Here is a 22,429-nt window from a genome sequence, read left to right on the forward strand (position 1 = left end):
TATTGGAAATTCTGGAAAAATAAAGTTACATGGATTTACTTTTATATGACATCGGGTTTGTGACAACTTGAGTTTTTTTTTTCTTTTTCTTATTGCCAGATGAAACTCATTCAAATATAAAAAGAGCAATTTCACCGTATTTTCTTGGCCTTTGCCAGCTTACTAGACCAACATTTATGATTTATGTTAATCTTAGAATTGAAAATGCTTCATTTTTTCCAAGATTTTTCTGAAATTACGATATTTCCAGTCACAAACAGATTTTAAAGATTTAAATTCAGGATCCTTCAGTCCAGACTTTTCAGTGTTATGCATTTTAAGCTGTCTAGATGCCATAAAAATTGTGAAATAGCCCTTTACCACACTGCCAATTCACCGTGTTTCATGATCGCTGAGGGATAAAAACGGAGTATATAAGTGAACTTCTAAGGGATGATGATGTGAAAAATCTGTAAATGTAAATGTCATGGGAACCCTGAGCAAGTATTTCGATACAAACTCAAGTAAAAGTACTTAATCAAATATATACATTGGAAGTAAAACAAGTTATTAGCTGGTTTTCTAGTCAGGCTAGCTGCTCTGCTAGCTAGCCTGACGTTAGCTGCTGAACAGACATACTACGCCAACTGTTTTAAAGTCTTTAAGAAGAATTGTACGTTTCTACATGAGTGCTTGTGTTATTTTGCAACTGGAAACTGTTTCAAACTGACAAATTTATCTTTTATCTTCTCTTTCGTTTTTATCTAGCACAGCTGGTTAAACTAACTAACGGTGCGCCCCAACAGGTGCGGGAAGGGGAACCGATGGTAAACGATTTACCATTTAAAATGTAGGAATGGTGCGACATCAAATTTTTAACATAACGGAATTATGACTTTTTAAACCTGAACAGTGATGACCAGCCTCAGCTTCTGACTATTTTATTTTGCATTGTACCAGTCTGGGTAATATGTAGCTTTTTTATGTCATGTAGAAAAGAATGGGAACCAATAGCCTCTTGGACAAGATTCTGTGTTGACATCCGTTTGGTTTTCGTTGCCCGTTTTGGGAACATTATATGTAAAACCAATTTCCATCTTTATAAGGAATGAACTTATAAAAAGTATGGGTTTTTATTTATTTTTCTAAACGCAAAACAAACTGACATTGAGCTGCCAGGTTCTTTCTGGAACTAAATATGGGTCTGGTCGTGTTTACATAGACCAGACTGTGCTAAGTGTGTAGCCACTCATGCAAGCCTACTTACACTAATTCTTAAAAGTGACTTTGAGGAAAACAGTTAGGAATGTTGGACATAAGGGATCACTTTGTTGTTGGATTATTTGATGTGAGAGCGATCAATTTTCCATTCTTATTAATATTATTTAGGCCTAGAGGTATAACTGCCATGTTAGTTGCATCACTAATGCCAACAAAAGTGCCTTCTGTTTGATCACCCGGCCTCGAGCCAAAGACGAGCAACAGTAACAGCCTTGTAAGAAGAAGAAATGCACCAGGCACTTCTGCTTGCCTTCCTAAGGATGGAATCACAGAAATTGAAAATTCCCAAAGATTTAACATCCAGTAAAGTTACAGTGCAGAAATGTGTTCACCAATTACCAGATGGAAGACCTTGTCAAACCACTGTCGTTCACTGTTTTATTGTTCCTAAACCCCACCATGTAATTCTCCTCTTTTTGTCTAGATTAGAATGGTTTGTTTCAAAACAGTACACTGTTCAAATGAGATTGTAATTTTCTTTGATTAATTTTGCCCTTTAGCTGTATAGACTGTTAACATTGAGTTATTTTAGTATATAAAAAAACAACAAACAAAAAAAAAAAAAGTTGAGGGGCTGGAGGGCTTGGAATTCATGTGTCAGTGAAAATTGTTTATTAAAATTCTTTGTGGAGGAAAACTTACTGGGTTTGCTTCTGTATTGCCAGATATGTTTTAAAATGTTGTATTTTCTTACATGGACAAGTGTTACACTAATGGTAGAAATGTGCGGAGGAAAAAAAAAGTCTAATTCATATATCCAAAAACATTAAGGCGGCCAGGTAAAGTGTTATGTTGAAATGATCTACCATTAAAACATTCCCTCTGAAAGTGTCATTTTTAGTCATTTAAACAAATAGCAGTATTGGCAACATAATTTATCAGTATATCATTCAGCACAAAATAGTTTCACAGTACTAAACAAAAACCTTTAATGTTTATTTAAAAGCAGAGAAAGCAACAATTATTCCCACAATTGGCAACATATGGTTTTATACTTTTGTGATTCTATAACATTTAATAATAGACTTGATGTAGAATGATGTGACGCTTTAAGTAAATGTACCTCTTGCGCAGAATATTAGCTGCCTACCTAGTCAGGCTACCTGCTGTGAAGCCCAACCTAGAGTCAGCTGGTTACCAAATATGGCGTTAATAAAGCCACAAATGTAGCTTTAGAAGCATTTTAGAATGAGGTGGGGGTGGGGAGGGGCAAACCTGCCCAATTCCCTGAACATGATCATTTTAAAATATTTTTTACCTTTTAAAGAGACATTTCAAATCAACAAATTTTCAAAAATCTCAAAATTTCTAACTCTTGTGTCAGTATTTCCCTCAGGAAATACATTTTTAACTTTAGGTTTTATTTTATAAACTAGAAAATTTCTGAAGAAATTTAAATGGGGCCTGCCAAAGTGTGCCCGTCGGTCTGGACCCGGCGTTCCGACGCTGAAAGTTAGCATCGACGCCATACAAAGCTGCAGCACGATCGACGGCATAAGGAGAATCACGAGAACGTCGACTGACATGGACTTGCGCCATTCAGCGTGCTAAAATGAGCATATGAGCTAAAATTAGTAAAAATGCTAACGTTTTTGCTAAACGTTAGTATTAGCCAAGCCGTTACGCATTTTGGCAAATATTAGTCAAAATGCTAATTGAGCTAATTAGCATTTTAGCTTAGTGCTAATTAGCTAATTTAGCATTTAGCTCATTTTTGTTAATGATAAGATTAGCTAAATTTAGCATTGCTAATGCTAATTTTAGCATTTGCTAATTTTAGCATTTAGCTAAATTGCATTTAGCATTTTAGCTAAATGCTAACGTAAGCTAAAAAGCACATGAGCATTTTGACTTACTTTAGCCAAAATGTACGAAAGCTGCCGCATTGCAATTCTGGAGGACCAGAAATAAAAACCAGTCCTACAGGATTCACTGCACAGATGTTGAGGAAGATGTTTTAGTAAAATGAGACAAACTCTTTACTCTGGGTTTCTAAACATGAACAAGTATAAAATAACCTAACTACTAAAAATGAACAAGTATAAAATGATCTAACTACTAAATATGAACAAGTATAAAATGACCTAACTACTAAAAATGAACAAGTATAAAATGACCTAACTATACTAATTTTTCCTGAGTTTCAGGCTTTACATTTGGCTGTAACTCATTTACATCTAAATGTAAAGCCTGTGTAGGTTATCTTGCAGGTTTTTTACCACTTCCCTGAAAGCCTTTCTAACTGAGTTAAAGGGGTTCCACCGCGGCTGTAGTCGGTTTGCCATTGTTACCAGGATGTTTCTTTCTAGTATCGGGGTCCCTGCCTCCAGGACAACGAGGATGTTCTCTACCTTCTTGCACTCCTTCATCAGGTCTTTAAAGATGGTGTTCCCCTGGAGCGTAATCTTTTCCGGGCTCATTTTGAGAACTCTGGGTTTTGTTTCAACCCAGAGTTTCTCAAAGAGTCGATCACAAATGGAATCATATTGTATTAGAGGGTAATGGCTCTTTCCTGTCTTGTCAATAATCTGCTGGATAACTTCTCTGACAAGACTTCTTACAGCAGTTCTTCTCATATTTACCTCTTCGGACTGGTCTTCCTCTGGTTCTCTGAGGGACTGGTCTTCCTCTGCTTCACTGAGGGACTGGTCTTCCTCAGGTTTGCAGAGGGATTGGTCTTCCTCTGGTTCTCTGAGGGACTCGGTTTCTGATCGTTCCAGTTCCACCTCAGCAGGAGTCATATTCTCACAGATTTCTGCTGGAGGTTTTCCTGGATGGGAATCTGTCAATCTGTCTGGCTCAGAAGGTGAGATCTGATCAACATTAGGCTCCTCTTCCTGTAGCTCTCCGGTTGCCTTGACTTCTTGAGGAATATCGGCTGCCATGGCCGTCGTTTCCTCGTTGTCTTTGGCCGGCTGAGCTACGCACCCTTTAATGTCAGAAAGAGAAGCCTCTCCTGCTGACATTTTTACATCTTCCACTTGGATGATCAATGGAGCCACCTTTGCTGAACGTCTACCAATGAAATTCCTGAAAAACCTCTTTATCTTTCCTGTCAGACCTTTAGTCTTAGACTTTGGCTCACAAGATTCACTGTTGGCTGGTTCCTTGATTTTTTCAACAAATGAGGGCGATCGTTCCAAAAAGTCCTTTATAATCAAGATGGTTTCATCAACCATTAGTCTGACTATTGACAAGCAAGGTGCTTTCTCAACATTATCTGTTGGAGTAGCACCTGAGTCCAAGCTGTGTTTCACACTGGCCAGCAGATATTGTACAATCAGCCTGTTTAAATTTTGTGTGTTCTCCGTAATTATGTCTTCTTCGACCTCCAGGATTTTCGCAAAGCATTCGGGAACTTTGTTCCCCACAACCGCCTTCAAGTTCCTCATGGTGCAACATTCCTGACTAAGCAGAATGTTCCAGGTAAAAATCTCCATGATGGATCCAAACTTCTCCTGCAGAGCGCAGGTGATGCTGGCTTCTGCATTTCCATTTGCCAGTCTTAACCACTCCTTTGGGGTGAGGGTTCTGACAAATGGGTCGACCGCAGCCATCAGGGCTTCCACGGTGACGTTTTGGGTCTCGGATGGTGAACTCTGACTACTTTTAATCATTATTTGTCAGGTTGAAGATAATATTCAGGGTTTTTGCAACACTAGCAAGAACAGGCTCTGCGAAGAACGAGTGCAAAGTGACGTTTAGTTGGGGGAAAAAGCAAATAAAGACCCTGACCTATGACGTCCGTCCACACGTCATAGACATCAAACCGCCCACACAGCAGCGTCATATCCTCAGTATGAAGTCACGATCTGTCAGGAGCCACTTTACTGCGCATGTCAGACTATATTTAAACTTTTTACAGTTGGGATAATTAAATCATTTACCAGTGGAGCCACCGCAGATCGCCTCTCTTCGCCCAGCGCAACTCCCGCAGCTTTGCGGCGTCTGCAGCCGTCAGGTCTATTTTTAGCGCCTCAACCCGCTGCTTTTTATTTTGTTATATATTTTTTATTATTATTTCTGAAGGTTTTGTTTGTTAAATGCCGTGAAAGAGGAAACTACAGCTTCATTTTCCTCTGATTGTGACCAGAATAGGGAGAAATGATTTTATTTGTCCTTTGCTCGCTAAATATGAATAGCGCGGTATTTAGTTTTTTTTTATGCAGACAGAACTCAGTTTATCTGTAAATATATCTCTCATTGATGTTACCACGAACAAAATGTCTTTAATATCGCTAGTTTATATATCCGACGTTTGGGGCATGTTGTCTCATTTATAGACTTTCAGCCATCTGACAAGCAGTTTGTAGTAAAAGGTAGAAAAGGCATCCCACTGCATTATTGTATTCCGAAGGCGAGAAAAACAAATATTTTCTTTTTTAAAAAACAAAAAAAAAAAAAAAACAAAAAACAAAAAAAAAACTTGGCAAAAGATCAACATATGGAACATTTAAAATGTTTTGAAACTTTCAAAAAATATATATCTTTAAGATTGATGACACTATTTTGACCAGGTTCCTACTTGTTGACATAACTTGAGATTTTGTTCATTTCTTCTATTTTTAATTCAACTTTGGAAACATTTAAAGTTCGTTTCAGGCTGTGATTGGGCTTGTGAAAGAAACAAATGTTTCCCCTGTTATTTCATGCAATGTAGCAAAACTTCAGCTGTGTGAAACATTATGTGGACTTAGAAAAAAAAAAAAAGTTATTCAATGATTTGGAAATGGTTTCATAAACAAAACGTGCAAGTTCAAACAACTGCTGTCAAAGTTAGAAAGGAATAATATTTTCCCTGCATTGGTGGAACTTTTAACACAAAGGTCAGAAATCAAATGAGGGTAGATGCACTGATAACAACCGTGATCACGCCACTATCAACAATAGTCACGTCACTCTTATTAACCCTTTAAGCATCATGCAAACATTTAGCCAGACTTTCAGCATTTTAGCTGTAGAAGAAAATGAAGGACAGAACCTGAGGGATAAATGTAGCGTCATTCTATCGTCTTTATTGCAGAGATTCAGATATAAAATTACTTCTTTCCTCTCAATTTGTTGAAAAAAAAATTACATTCAGATTTTCCCTTGCATAGTAACATGACATTGGTTGTATAAAGTCAGACTGGCATATTCCAACAGAAATCATGTCCCAACTTTTATCATCTTTACACATCAGAGAGGAACCAATAATTCATTTGTCCAGCAATAAAACTGAGTAGAATAGAAAATATTGATGGAAATGATCTAAGTTTATTCCCTGAATACAGACAAATGAAAAAATAAGCAAAGCTACAGTCAGATCATGAAACTGACCTACAGTTGATATAGGAAGAAAAAAACCCCCCCACAAAATAAACACACAACTGAATCTCAATTTGAAGAAGGTTTTAGTACAAATTGAACTGGAACAACAAAGCCGAAGACATTTTTTCTTAGATCCTTACAAAAAAAAATTAAAGTGTAACTAATAAGAGCAATTTAGTCCCACTGAATCTAGGCTGCAGGATTCAGAGTAATATGTCTAAACTCAGCCTTGATTTGCTTAGGCAACTGTGACTTGTGCTTCTCCAGATGCGTTGCTACTTCACAACATTTTCTTAGATTTGCAAAGCAAACATAGTTTGAGTCCAGATGATAATACTGGGAAGAAGTCTAGACCAAATACACCAGGTATTTTCCCGTTCATTTAATTTCAGATTAATTTCTTGATCCCCTCCATCCTTTGTATATACGTTTTTGTTCTAGTTTACATTAGCTAAAATGACCGGCAAAATGTAATATTAGTGAACACACTCTTTTCAGAAGCTCATCAGAGGAGACGCCTAAATGCTCTTGGAGCGGCAGCTTCAGATGGATTTAAATGTGAATTTTCTAAGGAGTTTTGTCAAACTTTTGTTCCGTTTCCTCAATCTGCAGAAAACAAAAGTTTACATGAGAGAAAGCAGATCTCTCCCTTAAGCTGAAAAAGCATGAAAATGCCCCAATTATTGTATTTTACTCAGACCCAGTTAATTAAGCCAAAACAGAAAAGAAGGGAAAAAAAAACCCTTTTCAAAAATCTATACACTGAGAGGAGTAAATACTAGCCAGCATTATCATCACTGTTGCCTTGCAGCAAGAAGGTCCAAGGTTCGATTCCCAGCCTTGGTTATCTCTGCATGGAGTTTGCATGTTCTCCCTGTGCATGGTGGGTTCTCTCCGGGTTCTCCGGCTTCCTCCCACAGTCCAAAAACATGACCGTCAGATTAATTGGTCTCTCTAAATTGTGTGTGTGAATGGTTGTGTGTCCTGTGTGTCTCTGTGTTGCCCTGCAACAGACTGGCGACCTGTCCAGGGTGAACCCCGCCTCTCACCCGGAACGTTAGCTGGAGATGGGAACCAGCAACCCTCCCGACCCCATTAGGGACAACGGTGTTAGAAAATGGATGGATGGATGGATGGATTATCATTGAGGACCAGCTTGCCTTCAGTGAACTTCTGAGTCTAAATGTCAATCATTTGCATCAATAGTGGAGAGCCAGTTGTAGTTTCTTTATGCTGTAGATGGTTTAATGGTTTTAGCGCTGTAAAGCTAAAATTATCTCCAGCTGATATTTGACAGACACAATTGTGGTTGGGTAGAGAAAATAAATTAATTGTACAGCCCAAATTACATATAGAAAATCCTTTATTTCTGTTTTATACAAAGTCTCAACTTTATACAAAGTGCTTTGTACATTATTGTACTGAAATTTGAGAGAAATCTTATGTCAGCACTGATGACTCGGACGGGGGTAAATCTGGACCAAGGCCATGACTACTTCCATCTGCAACTGAGCCAACTCCGTTTTATATAAAAAATAAAAAAAATCCTGCATCGCTTGCATATTACAAAACCCAAGCAGTGACTGGAAGCGTGAAGTTGTCTGTTAGGTTTTTTACTACAGCACCAAATCACAACAAATTTACATGAATATAATTATGAAAATATCACATCATAGGATGATGCAATGTGAATATGATGCAATATTGACCTATTGCATCATGTAAATGTCATTACAATATTTTATATGTAATAAAATATTGCATCAAGTCACAGACATTCATTTTTCCTGGGTTTGTGTGAAAACAGTGTTACTGGCTGAGCATGTTGCAGGATCCGTCCAGTGTCTTCAATGTAAACATGAAGGCAGCTTTGCCTGTTCTGCTCTCCTCTGAAAATGTTCTAATCACATCTAGGAACCTTATTTAAAGCACATTTTAATTTTTTTTGTGATTATAGTCACTGTTTATTTTTCTCCCTCATAATTCCTGCCTGCAAATCAGTCTAGTGGGAGATTCCAGCAACCAATACGGGGAACTGAAAACTGTGTCTGGCATTTCTCTCTGTTCTTGTTTTGTTTTCTTATATTTAGAAATATAACAGTTTAGATAATCACATAGACGCTGGTGAAAAAACACACAAAGAATGTTTTAATTAGAAGCAGACCTTGATGTCAATTTGATTAGACATGATTTTCCGTACAGCTCCAGTTGTCCTGCGGGGCCAAACGCTTCACAGTGGGCAGGGGTACTTGGTCCAGAGGGGCAGGGTGCCAGTTTCATTTGCCAGTCTCCAGTATCTCTCCTTGAGGATGAATGCAGCAGCTTTGGGTTGCCTTTGCCGAGTAAAGACCCCCTTCTTGTTCCCCACCACACGCATGATCCCTGCAAACAAAGGTCAGGAATATCGGAAAAGATATTAATAAAAATATTAGCATTCGTGTGTATGAAGCAAATAGCAGGCATAAAAACTTTAACTAGAGCCTCCGTATCAAGGCTAGAAGCCCAGATCCTCATTTGAAGAAATGTAATATTCATCTTTAAAATGACAAAAATAAAAAAAATTGGAGATGCACCTTGGACTCATCTGAACAAAACCCGTCAGAGGACCCTCCAACTACAACGTAATATTAACAGTAACGCTCTTCCGTGTGGATGTTATCGAGTGAAGACTCCAGGTTAGCTACTCTCAGTATTGGTGAAATCCAAGGAAGAAGCAAAAATTGAAACGGTTGTCTACGTCACGATGAGACGCGTCCGCACTTCAATCAGGCAGACAACAAGAAGGCTGGACAGAAAAAAAACGCTCTGAACACTCATCCACTCAAGAACAGGATGGATTTAGAAATGTCGACACCAGTTGGAGTCTCTAAACTAAAGTACACACACTAGGAAGTACAAACAAACCTTGTTTTACAGCAGCTGCTCTTGCACAATGTTCACTTTGCTCCCAATATAAATAATAGCCACACATGGCAGGCAGGAGAGGAAAAAAAGTTTTAAAAGCCATTATATTTTGCTAAATAAAAATTAAAAAAAAATCAGTATTGGCATGTAAAAGTTTTACAAAAAACAAAGTGGCCTCAAATAATTCTGGCTGGGGCTTTTCTGATCAGCAGGATATGAACAGTGCTGAGAGAGAAAGTGAGCAGCTCTGGTTCACCTTGTGTCGTCATGAAGTCAGCGAAGTTCCAGATGAGCTCGCCAATGACGTACTTCTTCCTTTTCTGGTCGAACACGCTGTGGTACTGCTGCAGGACCACTTTCTGATACTCCTCAGTGAACATCACCGGGGGATCCTGAAGAGAAATATGACCGCATGACTCAAATATCACATGGCTTGTTACTATGGTGATGAAAAAGGTCAAATCCTTAGCAGACGTCTCAAACAAAAGATCACATATTTAACGGGTAGGAATGGCATAATACCGTTGGGCTTTTAATTATGTGCTTACACTTGTTTATCAGATCAAATTAGTTGTGCCTAATTTAAAATAATTTAAAAAAACAAACAAACTTGGGAACAAAACAAAGTCTGGAAGAAGTTTCTAATCCACAGGATCCAACTTGTACTGGGTCAAATATGTTTAAATGTGTTGGTTTTCAAGCACTGAAGCCTTTAAGAATTCCACATTATTTTTAATAGGGTTGCAGTCAAAAAAAACAACTAAAAGTGTTAAAAGGCATAAATAAAAAGGCCAGAAAAGATGCCATAATGCCATGTGGGTGTAGCGCCTCACATTATGAAGCCCTGGCACCACATCAGCTCCATACTCGCTCTGGATGATGGGCTTCTTGTACTTTCCATACCAGTCCTCAAACTGAGTGTTGAGCTGGAGAGGGATGACCTCCACGTGGCCGGGGTCGTGGTACCAGGAGAAGTAGCTGTTCACACAGATGACGTCCACAAAGGGAGCCTAGAGGCGGAGCAAATTAACGTCTAATAAAATAAAATAACCTCACACACACACACAATCAGGATTCTTAAATTAAAAGTATATATTTTTCTACGTACTTCCATAGAATTCAATCGTTGATTGTTCTGGAATAAACAGCACTAAGGGTTACCAATCTAATGTCACAATTATAAACTTTGCTGGATGACAAATTGTCCCAGAAATTATTGAGATGAACGATAATCAAATGCAAACATATTTATACTCGAAATAAGACGGAACTAACTTGCCAGTAAATTTTCAGCAATGTATACAAGATTTTCTTTAAATCAATATTGCATTAAAACAAAAAAAAAAAACAAAAAAGGCATTAGTATCACTGATTATCTTACTTGGCTCATACTTAGAAATAATCTGCCAGTGGAAGTAGGACTTCTTCCATCAATTTTATAGCTGCAGTATACAGCTAAGGAGGAGGGTCTTAGTGCTGTCAATCCCCCTAGCTTGTTAAGCTAAGCTACAGCTGGTCCACCACAGTATAGCCTGCCAAGAATGCTAATGCTAATTAGCATAGCCACAGATTGTGGCAGAAAACCTCTTCCTGTAATGGTGAGCTGGATTTCCATCGTTAGCACTTTGCGCAGCGTACAGGAGGTTGATTGACGGCGCCAAGACGTTCCTCTGGTTGGTGGTTTTAAACCGGGAGCGGTGCAATTTTTCAGACTGCAATAGCAGCTCTGGGAAAAGGCGGAGGAACTCAATTTTTTACAAATTTTTTGTCTCTAGACATTGTGACAGTTTTAATACTGAAGCTTTAGGAAATTATTGACTTTAAATGCTGAAAAGTTACTTTTAAGTTACTTTTGTCGTATTTCAAGTGCACTCAGATATTTGCATAAGAAACTAGACCAAAAATACTTGGTAGGATTTTGTCTTTTTGCTCTGAAAGTTGCCAGACTTCACATAAACAGAGGGTATTAACTTTTTTTTATACTGCCAGCAGTGAGATGAAGACGGACTCACTCCTTTGTCCCGTGAGAAGTTACTGTCTGTGATGTAGGTTACGGGACGGGTAGGGTCCAGAGCTTTGGTGTGCATTATCAGCGTCCTGCAGGGAAAAAAAAAAAAAACAAACAAAAAGTAAACGGCAGTGAGCCATTTTGCAAGCGAGTCGTCAGGGGATTGAGCCACATCGCAGATGGATGATTACATCATCACACTGAGGGAAAGAAATCTGCTAAAGTCAGCTTTAAACTTTATAGTAATCATGCATGCCTGTGCCAGGAGAAACGTGAGACGATTTGGTTCTTCCTACATCACAGTTGGTCTGACGGGAGCAGTGATTGGATGGGTGGGTCTCTGCGGTCTCAGGTGAGCCCTGAGCTCTGAGCTCCAGCTGTTTGGGCTTCGTAACCAGCCTGACAGGATTCCTCACATTACAGCTCAAGGGCAAACCGACAGTTCTCCACTAGTCGAGGCTAAACCAATAAATCCCAAAGTCTGCTTCATCTTTCATGCTTTTCATACTTCTTGACAAACTCAGGGACTTCTCTCCATCAAGAAGTTAATAAACCACAGTGTGAGAAAACGTGGCATCCGTAAATGTTTCAATCAATTTCCCCCCCCCCCCCATCAACTCTTTTTCTGGTTCACGCCTTCAAATCAAGTTTCTTTAACTGGTGCACTTAGCGCCTCCACAAGGAGCTATGAAGTAGTGCAACCAAAAAGGAAATCTGTTAAGGCAAAATTCAAACAACTCTTATATTAAAGAAAATATATACAGATGAAGCAATATTACATTTTTATTCATAGCAGCAGTAAATATTCTCTACAAACCAAAGACCCACTGTTGCCCTCGCTTCCCCATCGGCCCTTTGGAAAACATTTTACCCTCTTTCAGTACAGTTTTAATTATATATTATTTGCAACTCACAGTTAATCGAATGTGTATGGCCATGAACATATATTTTGTAGTTATTAAAGGGGCAAGATTATACAAGCTTTTGCTTATTCTTTTCTTCTTCCTGCTTCATTTTCACTTGTGTGCTAAGAGAATAAATTCATTCTGAATTAATTTGAAACTTGTAAGAAAAAAAAAAAAATTGAGTGAATAAAGTGAAGTAAAAGTTTAGAGTAAAACAAAACCATAACGCCACAATAACTTACTTGAAGTAGTTCTCAGCAGGGGGCATCTCTGCAGCGGGCTCATTGGCTACAGACCACATGACCACAGAGGGATGGTTCTTGTCCCGCCGTACGAGTTCATCCATGACAGCGAGGTGGTGGGTCAGGGAGGCGTCTCCAAAACTGCGACTGTGGTGGGAAAAGCATAGGAGCAACTTTTGAGGGATCACAAATGTGCGCAAAGCTCTCAAAAGTCCACTAAGGTCAGGGGAAAAATTAAAAAAATAAAAAAATATTGCATTTTTGATGTTTCCATAAAATAAGGTCATTTTTTCCTTTGTGCTCGCAAGAAAACCTTTGCTAAAGTGTGCAATTCAATGTCTTCCTCTCCTTTTGTACAGCAAGATGACAAAACATAAAAACCCCGAATGTCAGATTAAGCACATTTTGTAATGATAAAAAAAAAAAAACATGACAGGGAAGAAATCAATTATGATCATTTTTAAGCAACAGACATTTAGACCAGACATTTCTACAGAAGTGATGTCAAAGTTTGTCATTTTAGCAACCTGCGGCAGTTGACATTAAAAATCAGAAGCAGCACAAAATCTGTGGACAATAAGAAGTATTTTCTATAAGATTATGTCAGCTGTTCATTTGGGCTTCTACCCAACAAAGGACAGTGGAGGCGACAGTCTATGGTTTTAATGCTAACTGCACTTCCTGCTACATGAATCAGCCATCTTAATATGCAAACATAACCATTTTTTGTTTGAAAAACAACACACTCATTTTCCTGTGTCACAACTTTCACATCAACGGGGTGAAATGTGACCCTTACACTGGGGCTGGACGATACAGCTGAAAAACATGACGATATAACCGTTTCAGATCAGTCAATATCAGTAATTGATTAATTTTTTGTTTAAAAAATCTGAAATGCTGCCAAACTGGTGGTGAAACCTTTTCTCTTTTCCGCAGTTTTTTGTTTTTAAGCAACCAGAAAGTGAGTGAGTTGGTTGATGCCACTAACCCAGCTTAGGTAGCTGTGAAAGGTTGAGCGCCCAAAGCCTTTCCTCTGCCTACATCCCCCAGAATGCCATGTGGTTCTGGATCAGAGTTCAGTGAAATTATTGAAAATTCTATCAGACATCTAAGCATATTGATCACGTGTCTATATATAGTTCTCTGTAAGGACTGTTCTTAAGTTGCATTTTATATTTTACAGCACTTTACAATTTGTAGCATTTTATATTTATTTTATCTGCAACTAGTTGTTACTGTGTCTTGTCTTTATGCTGCAACTGCGAAGTAATTTCCCTGCTGGAATGAATAAAGTACTTCTATTCTATTCTAGTTATTTATTGCCAAGTCCTACTTTAAACCCAACATAAATACCCGCTCACATCATTGTGTATCTCCATTAGAAAGGTGAACCCTCCATTTGAAGACATAAGTCCCACACATTGAACAAGCATCTAAAATCTAACTAGCTGGCTTTTGATTGGATGAAACAGCATCCTGCCTGGTCTTACATGTCTTTAATGCCGACCCCTGGGCTCTCATCGATCACCACGATGCCATGGCGGTCACACATCTGCAGAATCTCCTCGGCGTAGGGGTAGTGGCTGGTGCGGAACGAGTTGGCCCCCAACCACTTCATCAGGTTAAAGTCCTTGACTATTAGGGGCCAGTCCAAACCTTTCCCTCGGATCTACAACACAAGGCAGGACCGGCTCAAAATGATTTGGTCCGACATCCCAAGTCCATGAAAATATAGCAAGGTTTGATGTTCTGTAATGTTACAACCACAACCTTCTGAACAGAGCTCTAAGAGAACGGTGCTCAACCCTCCCGGTCCTCAGTGCTCACCGTCCTCACCAGTTCAATAAACAGATCTATAGAACTTGATGGCATGCTTAGGAGATAATGCAATCATTATAATCAGATGTGCTGCAGCAGAGAAACAGCTACGACATGAAAGACAGAGGAAATAGGTCGAGTGCTATGGGTCTGTGAGATGTTCAGAGTTTGGACAGGGGTTTTTATTTTGGGCCACATCAAGATCATTAATGTTCTCCAAGGGCCTCAGTTTTCTCTGAATTTGATTTGTACTTCTTAAGATTAAGCAGATATAAAATCTTGGATGAGACAAAAGTAATTTGACCCTATAAAAATAAACTGATCTGACTGATCAATATTTAATCCCAACTGTTTTCTTAAAGCTCCTGTGAGGTCTAGATGGCCACAGAAATGGCTATGGCGGGCCAGATTTGGCCCACAGGCCTTGTATTTGACACTGCTGTTCTAAAATAAAGTTATGAGCCGTATCCTGTTGCTCTGTCACATACAAAATGAGTTCTTCTACCAAACATGAAAGCTCAAGGCAATGCATTTAAACTCAGCACCAACTAAGAGAATGAGTCCTCAGTCTCAGTATTCAGCTTCTCTCTGGTACTTACGTCGGCATCTTCATGCTTATTGACTCCATGGAAATAGAACGGCTTGTTGTTGATGAAGAACTGGGTGCTGCTGACGTTAACTGTGCGGATGCCAACCGGTAGGGTGTAAACATCCTCATACGTTGAGCTCTCATCAGTAGCCTTCAGGCGAACCTGGACAGGAAAGCGATCCAGAGATGGCTGCCATCAAATTTAAATCTGTAGATTTTATTTTAGGAAAATCTTTCATTTTAATTCCTAAAAAAGGAGCGGAGTGCTCCACAGCACTTCTTTGACCTTATTGTATACATGTGGACTAAAACTGGTTTTAAAATAACCACAAAACATGTAGTCTCTTAATCATTTCAGAAGGAAGCACTGGACAATGCATCAACTCAGATGCCCTTCATGGTAACAACTGATTTTTTTTTTTAAAAAGGGATGCTTTACTAATCTGCTTACTTTCTAAGTTTCACTTCCCTGGTGGCGTCCCTCATGTGATGGTAAATCATTTAAATCGAAGCATGACTCACCTCCAATGAGTAAAGATAACCCGGGTTTTGGTGCATCAAGTACGGCCACCACAGGTTGACATTTGGCACCTTGAGAACTCCAGAAGCCTCATTGGACGAAACAAGGCAGTGGCCTCCTTTGTCCATTAAAGTCACCTTCATAGCAGCGGAGGTTGTTCCTTTAACTGACACACCATATCTGACCAACCCTGGAATCCAGAGGAAACCACAGAGATAACATCATTAGCTTGTTGCTTTTATTACTGCTCTCTGTCATTTGATGTTGATAATATCCACAGCACCACAAGTGAAGTGGACTCGGTTCAATTGGGGACCAAAATTGCAATACTTGCTACATTTTCAGCTGCTGCAGTTTGTTTTCACGCTGCACTGCGTCAAAAGAACCTCAACTGTGTAAAACCAGCTCCACCCCGCCCTCACCTGTGGTGGCGCTGCACCAAGAGCCACCAAGGAAACCACATGAAAAACTCTGAAGACGACACTGAGAGCAACTTCCTTCTTCAGAAAGTATAAAACAAAGATGAAGTAGCAATATTTTACCGGTTGCACACTGCAAAAACAAAATCTTGCCAAGTATTTTTGTTATAGTTTCTCGTGCAAATATCTTGAACTTGAAGACAAAACTAGCTTACACGCGTTTACCAAGATACAGGAGCTTGTTTTAAGTTATTAGCTGCTTGATATTAATAAAAAAAAACTAATTCTACAAACAGACTTTTTTTTTAACTTCCAACATGAGAAAAATGTCTCGTTTTAAGTGAATAACTTTACCAGTGGATCTAGTACTTTTAAAATTAATGTTAAGGATTTATTTACTTAAGCTTTAACACCTTGCTGAATAGTTACATGTCAGTTAGTTTTGTCTCATTTCAAGTGTATTAAGATACTTGCACTAGAAACTAGACCAGGGGGTGGGCAATCCTGGTCCTGGAGGGCCAGCTTCCTGCAACTCTTAGATGTCTCTCTGGTCCAACACAGCCGAATCCAACACACCCTGGTGTGTTGGATTCGGATGGATCCACACACCTGAATGTGGATTCAGGTGTGTGGATTCCAACACACCTGAATCACCTCCCAAGTGCAGTCAGGTTCTCCAGAGTCCTGCTAATGACATCATTATTTGACTCAGGTGTGTTGAAGTAGAGATGCATCTAAAAGTTGCAGGACACCGGCTCTCGAGGACTAGGAGTGCCCACCCCTGAACTAGACCATAAATACTGGATAAGATTTTGTGTTTTTGCAGTGTACAAACCCTGGTCTTTTTGTCTTTGGTAAGAGATCATTTTTATGTTTGTTTTGTTTGCATTTACCCAGGAAACCCTGCGCTGTAGTTCACTTCCTGCTTTTGGAGTAGTCACTGGTCTGAAAGGTATTCAAATACACATTCAAACCACACCAGAGTTCACTTCAACCAAACCAAGATCTAGATTTTAAAGGAGGCCAGAGTTTGTGCATTTCTGTCTCCCCAAATAAACCAGACTTTCTAGGCAAACGAACTTGACCTTGATTAAAGTGGACTAAAAAAGGTTGGTGTGAGTGAATCCCAAGACGCTTGAGCCCAAGCTTACCTGTGTTGTCCAAGAAATCTGTAACAACGGTGATGTCATCCACATAGGCTTTCGGGGTGGTATACAACAGAACGGGACGATGTATCCCGGCATAGTTGAAGAAATCAAAATTGTAGTTCTGAACAAAGAACCCAGCAGGATACCTGTGGATCAAAGAGTCTTATTAGCAAAACCCTTCAAGGTGATTCATAAGAGAAGCCGAAGTTTGGCATTAACCAAGGGTTTGAATGTGAAAGATCACTGCAGAGATGAGAGGTTAACAACAGAGGAGTTTACCTCGTACGGTCAGTCATGTACTGGATGGTGCCTGGGGGGAGCGTGTGCAGATTCAGAGTGTTGTTCACAGCGATGGTGATCCTGCAGGGCATGGTTGGGTCTTTACGGAGTAAGGTGCCTATTTCTGCCTCAAACGGCAGATGGCCGCCTTCGTGTTCAGTCACCTTCACACCATTCACCCACTGGTGGATTTAAAAAGAAACTAGTTAAAAACTGATCTAAAAACTTCCAATACAAATTCATTGCCCCAGTTTTTCTAAGTCCCTGGCTCTTTGTCGCTCAGAAAGACTCACCACTACGGAGTAATAGTGAGCGCTCCCCACTCTGAGGACCACTCGCAGTCCGTCATCAGTGATCCAGCGGGTGGGCACTGTCACCTCGCGCTCATACCACACCCAGCCAATGAAATCTCTCAGTGAGGGGTCTTGAGTGACGTCATTGTAGCTGGCAGGAACCGGCATGTCGATCACAGGGCCAGTCTGGAACAACACACATGGCAGTTGTTGCTTTTAGTGGATTTCTAAAAAGTACATTTGCACCAACCAAAAATAGATTCAAATAATTTTGGTGCCAAAATTAAATATTTTCACCTCTAGTGAAGTGGGCGAGTTAAACTGCTTGGAATATGTCACTCACTGAACTTTGTAGAAGTCCAGTGAGTCCTTTAAGCATATTATTAGGAATACGTAAAGACTTTTTAAAAATTATTATTTTTATTTGACAAGATTCCAGTTTCTTCGTGTGTACAACATCTTTTGTATAAATACCAATACAGCTCTTGTGTTCCTAAAGGTTTTGGACTTGGACCAGTTTTGTTTGCTTTAGATGCTTCCCCAGACCTGCTTGCTGTAGGTGCATGGAAAACAGGCGACTTTTTCCAAACTAAATGCAAAAATTGTGCAACATTCACCACTATTCGTAATAAAAGCTGTAATTGGTTGAGTTAGTTTATGGTATGCGAAGTATTTCAGTACCTTATTACGGTCAGTTTGACTTCCTTCGCTTCTGCAAGCCCACTCACCTCTGCTAGTCGACTTTTGTACCAAGCGCTCTCGAAGCCCTGATTCCTGTTCGGTGATCGGTCAGCCCTGAAAGCCCAAAGCCCGTTCAGCTCCTTCAGCTCTCTGGAGGAGGACTCCCGCGGAAACAGCATGCCTGTGTCCAGCAGTAGCACCGCGTCCAGGGCGGCGAACAGCCACAAAACGCGGAGCATCCTGAGCTTTACAGGTCAATCCACCGCTGGCAACTTCAACTTCTCAAATGACAGTTTCCCAGTTCCTTTTGTCACGTGACCTGGTCTAGAATCACGTGACTTCCCAGCTGCGTAAGTTGTGTTGCCTTCACGTTCTGTCAGAAATATCAACGCCGATGCGATTCAGGGAATAAAGCTGTTTATACTGCACCAACCTACCTTGTAACAAAGAAATGATTATATAATAGAAAGGTTAATTTATTTCAGTAGTTAAAAAGAAACAGTAGCTAATATTACACTGACTCAAAACACACGGTGATATATTTCTAGTCTTTATTTCTAGTTTGCTGATTATGCTAATAAAAAGCCAACAAAAGCAGTATGCTACATATTTGTTCAAAACAAAAACTAAAAAATATAGTACAGTGCAATATCAGCTCTCCATATTTGACTGTTTTGGCTTAAATTTAGATTTAAAAATATTTTGTTGATCCCAAAGGGGGAATAAATAATTGAGTTCTCCAGCAATGGGGCATGAAGGCAGTCTGTCTGTAGCCTGTCCATTGTCTACCTACACAATTCCTTCTATAATCTCTCTTCTGTGCTCCGTCTGGGCTTTTCCCCATTGAAATGGATTTCTCCGGTAGAATTTTAACTGGGCCAATCAGCAAACAGACAGAGAAGTTGTGAACGATGGCATGTGTCCGCATGTAGTTTTAGCAATGGCAACAGAGGAAACGGCTGGCCACGTTCCCATTGCTGGTTCAGCTCTGCACTTCTCTCTTTGAAGTGGGGGATGTTGTTGTAACTCATTGATTCAGATTCTTCAAAAGGTTATTGTAGATGGTGATGACTCTTGGCAGGAAAGGTCTGTCGTAGCAGTCTGTATTGTAGTGAATCTGAAGAATCTGAAGCCTCTGACTGAAGACACTGTTTTCCCAAGACACCCTGGTGAAGAGGTTGGTCAGTGTTGTCCATAATTTTCTTGGTTTTGTGAAGGATCCTTCTTGGGATCATCATCTCCACGGTTGCACAGATGTCCCCAGAACAGAACCAGAGCAGAACCAACCTTCTTTATCAGGTTGTTGAGCCTTTTTGGGTCTGTGGCTCTGATGCTGCTGCCCTAACAGATGATGGATGAAAAGATGATGCTCTCAACAACAGACTTACACCCGTTGCGTGTAACTTACACAAGATGGCGCCAAACACTAGCACATTTTCTACTTTATCAAATGACGCCTCCACATCCGCTGACGTATTGAAATCAGTAATCAGAGATGAGTTGCCACCAATGAATTGAGGGTTCAAGAGTCAATTGGATTTGGATAGACAATTGATGATTATGAAGAAAAATTGCATTCAATGACATTACTGTTGCAAATGCGTCCTATAGAAGAATGCAGAAATTTCATAGAAAATGAACTTTTTATTTCCATTCTATTTTTAATAAGAGGTTAAGAACAATGGATGGCTTCATGTGCAGTGAGAGCCATAATTTTACATTTACACAGATGGATGTTTGAAAACCCACTTACAGTTGACAAAAACAACAAATCTTGTTTAAATCTGACACTTTCTCAATAATTACAAAATAAATGTTCAGGGCTGTATGCATTGTTCCAATATTGTACAATATTACATCAGACCAATGGAAAGAACTTTTTTTGAAGTCGGACACATGGTCTTGATATGTTTAATACCTGTTTAGAGGTTGTTATTTTCCAAAGGTACATTTAATTTGACAAATGAGACTCATTTGGACGTGTTTTCTAATTCATTGAATATGACTACAATTCTGACTTGTGCGGGTTAGAAAAACCCCCACAATAAATTAAAACTTTTGATCCCAGTTGTTTTTTAATTTTTTTTTTTTTTTTTTGCTATATTAGCTCTCCCTAAAGGGGCGGGGGGAGATTTAAATAACTGCTTTAAACCTCAATATTAACATAACATGCATGATGAAAATATGCAAGTCTTATGAGTGATGGAAAATATTGCGTAGAAAAAAGCTATTTAATGTTCTGGAGTGGAAAACCACATACTTTAGAGGCTGTGTTGCCATGGCGATGCTGCAAGTACAGTAAAAATGACTGGCTGTAAAAATGACATACAGCTGCATATATCAACCAAATATCTTATTAATGATTGAGAGCAGCTCTATAGTGTCCTTCAGGTTGAGAAAGTAATGAACTTTACTACTTTATTATTAGTTATTTATTTATTTTAGTGCCTGATTCCCAGATTCCCCTTCAAATAACAAAACTCTAATAAATTTCTTAAAAAGCTTGTTGGTAAAAAAAAAAAAAAAAAAAAAAAAAAAAAATCAGGATATATTTATTTAAGCCAGTGAAATTCATGGGATGGGAACTTATTCTTTCAAGCCTTAAAATAATAATAATAAATAATAATAATAATAAAAAAAACCTATGTTTGTAATAAAGAAACGTTTAGAGTGACAAGCTCTTCCAAACAGTCCATAATGCTGCCATTTGACTGAAATGAATGTGAGGTTAATGGAGAGTTCAGGCCTAATTTCCTGCATTATATCTGTCAGCCATTTCCCCACAGATTTATTAGGAATGTTTCAAAGTAAAAGTTTGACTTCTGGATCCATCTATCATGATTTGGTTCCCAACATGGGTCAGAAAGGATTTAACTCAGGCTTAGCCATGCTTGGAATAATTTCTGCACATGAAATCGGACGTGTTTATCCCGTAAAGAGCCTTTAGACAATGTTTGCTGTGTTGATGCAACATAGACCAATCAGATTTTAAACGAATTCATTTCAATTCAAAGTCCTACTAAGCATGGCTGGACCAGAAAGACGATCAAGTAACTCGTTCTGTGGCAGTACATAACAGAAACTATTGTTGCTTTAAAGTTTGAAAGATTTAGCATCACAAGAGCGGAAGAAGAAAAACAGAGAGGGATCTTTGAGTCCTCTTCTGTTCTTCTGCTAACCTGATAGGATTTAAACCTGGACACTGAGAAGGCGATAATAAAAGGCTGACTACCGGAAAACTGCTTTTGTCCTGATTTGTGTTGCATCATTATGGAGTAGAAAGACCCAGCGATGATTCATTCTCACTTTATTCCCAGTGGCCAACAGAATTTTTCTGTTTCATGGTGCCATGCAGTCTAACAAATCCTCCAGGCTGACAGCACTCCTGTGCCGAGCTGGATATCCGGCGTACCTAACCTTGGAGAACAATAAAATCTAGCTTTCCCAGAGGTTTATCAGACAATCCCAGAATCCAACAAAAGTCAGCCTACATTCCCAATCACATAGACTAATACTACTAAAATTTCTACTTATCCCTGGTAGATGTTAAATAAATTATAAAAATGGAAGAAGCTAAACTACTAAACCTGCAGATTTCAAAGACAACAGTCTTTGTGGGAAACAGATTCAGTCCCACAAATATTACCTGACCTTTTGGGGGAAGAAAAAAAAAAAAAAATCGACTACAGAAAATCTGGTGTAATTCTTAAAGGGCAACCGCTTTTATACTTATTTTTAGGTTTTAATATAAAGAGAAACGTAAGTCTGACAGCTACATTTTCTTACATGGGATGTTATTTGTACAGTTTCCATCGTAATAAAAACAGGTCTGGAAAAAATGACTGAAACATTTCTAAGAGCTGGATTTGTGTTTTATTATCCAGTTATAAAGCTTCAGTCGTTTACCATTTTCAGTCAGAGTTGTTAAGAGCCGTTGTGGACAGTCCAAAGAGTGAGCAAGAGACGGTTTTTCACATGTTCAGCTTTTGTTTCCTGAAATGTTTGACCTTAGTCTCATCTGACCAAAGCAGGCAGTGCAAGTCCCTGTGG

The 22,429-nt window shown here is 39.2% G+C and overlaps 1 protein-coding gene across 1 annotated transcript; it reads right to left on the reverse strand.

Annotated features, from left to right (window-relative positions):
• Nucleotides 1–8,695: 8,695 nt before the first annotated feature.
• Nucleotides 8,696–18,695, reverse strand: gusb (glucuronidase, beta). The gene is made up of 12 exons (XM_044141396.1): nt 18,427–18,695; nt 17,699–17,884; nt 17,406–17,587; nt 17,130–17,272; nt 15,562–15,749; nt 15,050–15,202; nt 14,123–14,301; nt 12,630–12,776; nt 11,487–11,571; nt 10,308–10,484; nt 9,731–9,866; nt 8,696–8,952 (listed from the first exon to the last, which is right to left on the reverse strand). The coding sequence occupies exons 1-12, from the start codon at nt 18,616–18,618 to the stop codon at nt 8,801–8,803; spliced, it is 1,920 nt and encodes a 639-aa protein (XP_043997331.1). The 5' UTR covers nt 18,619–18,695; the 3' UTR covers nt 8,696–8,800.
• Between the last annotated feature and the right edge of the window lie 3,734 nt (nt 18,696–22,429).

This window comes from Gambusia affinis, linkage group LG15, assembly GCF_019740435.1.
Source record: "Gambusia affinis linkage group LG15, SWU_Gaff_1.0, whole genome shotgun sequence".
Classification (NCBI taxonomy): Eukaryota; Metazoa; Chordata; class Actinopteri; order Cyprinodontiformes; family Poeciliidae; genus Gambusia; species Gambusia affinis.

Bases quoted from the DNA above. Each gene is read 5' to 3' on its own strand.
- gusb (XM_044141396.1), bottom strand. From the start codon at position 18,618: ATGCTCCGCGTTTTGTGGCTGTTCGCCGCCCTGGACGCGGTGCTACTG. The intron at 17,273-17,405 runs GTAAACTCCTCT...TTTGATCCACAG, and splicing joins TACATGACTGACCGTACGAG to GTATCCTGCTGGGTTCTTTG. The intron at 11,572-12,629 runs GTAAGTTATTGT...TTTTCCCTGCAG, and splicing joins CCTGCTGAGAACTACTTCAA to GACGCTGATAATGCACACCA.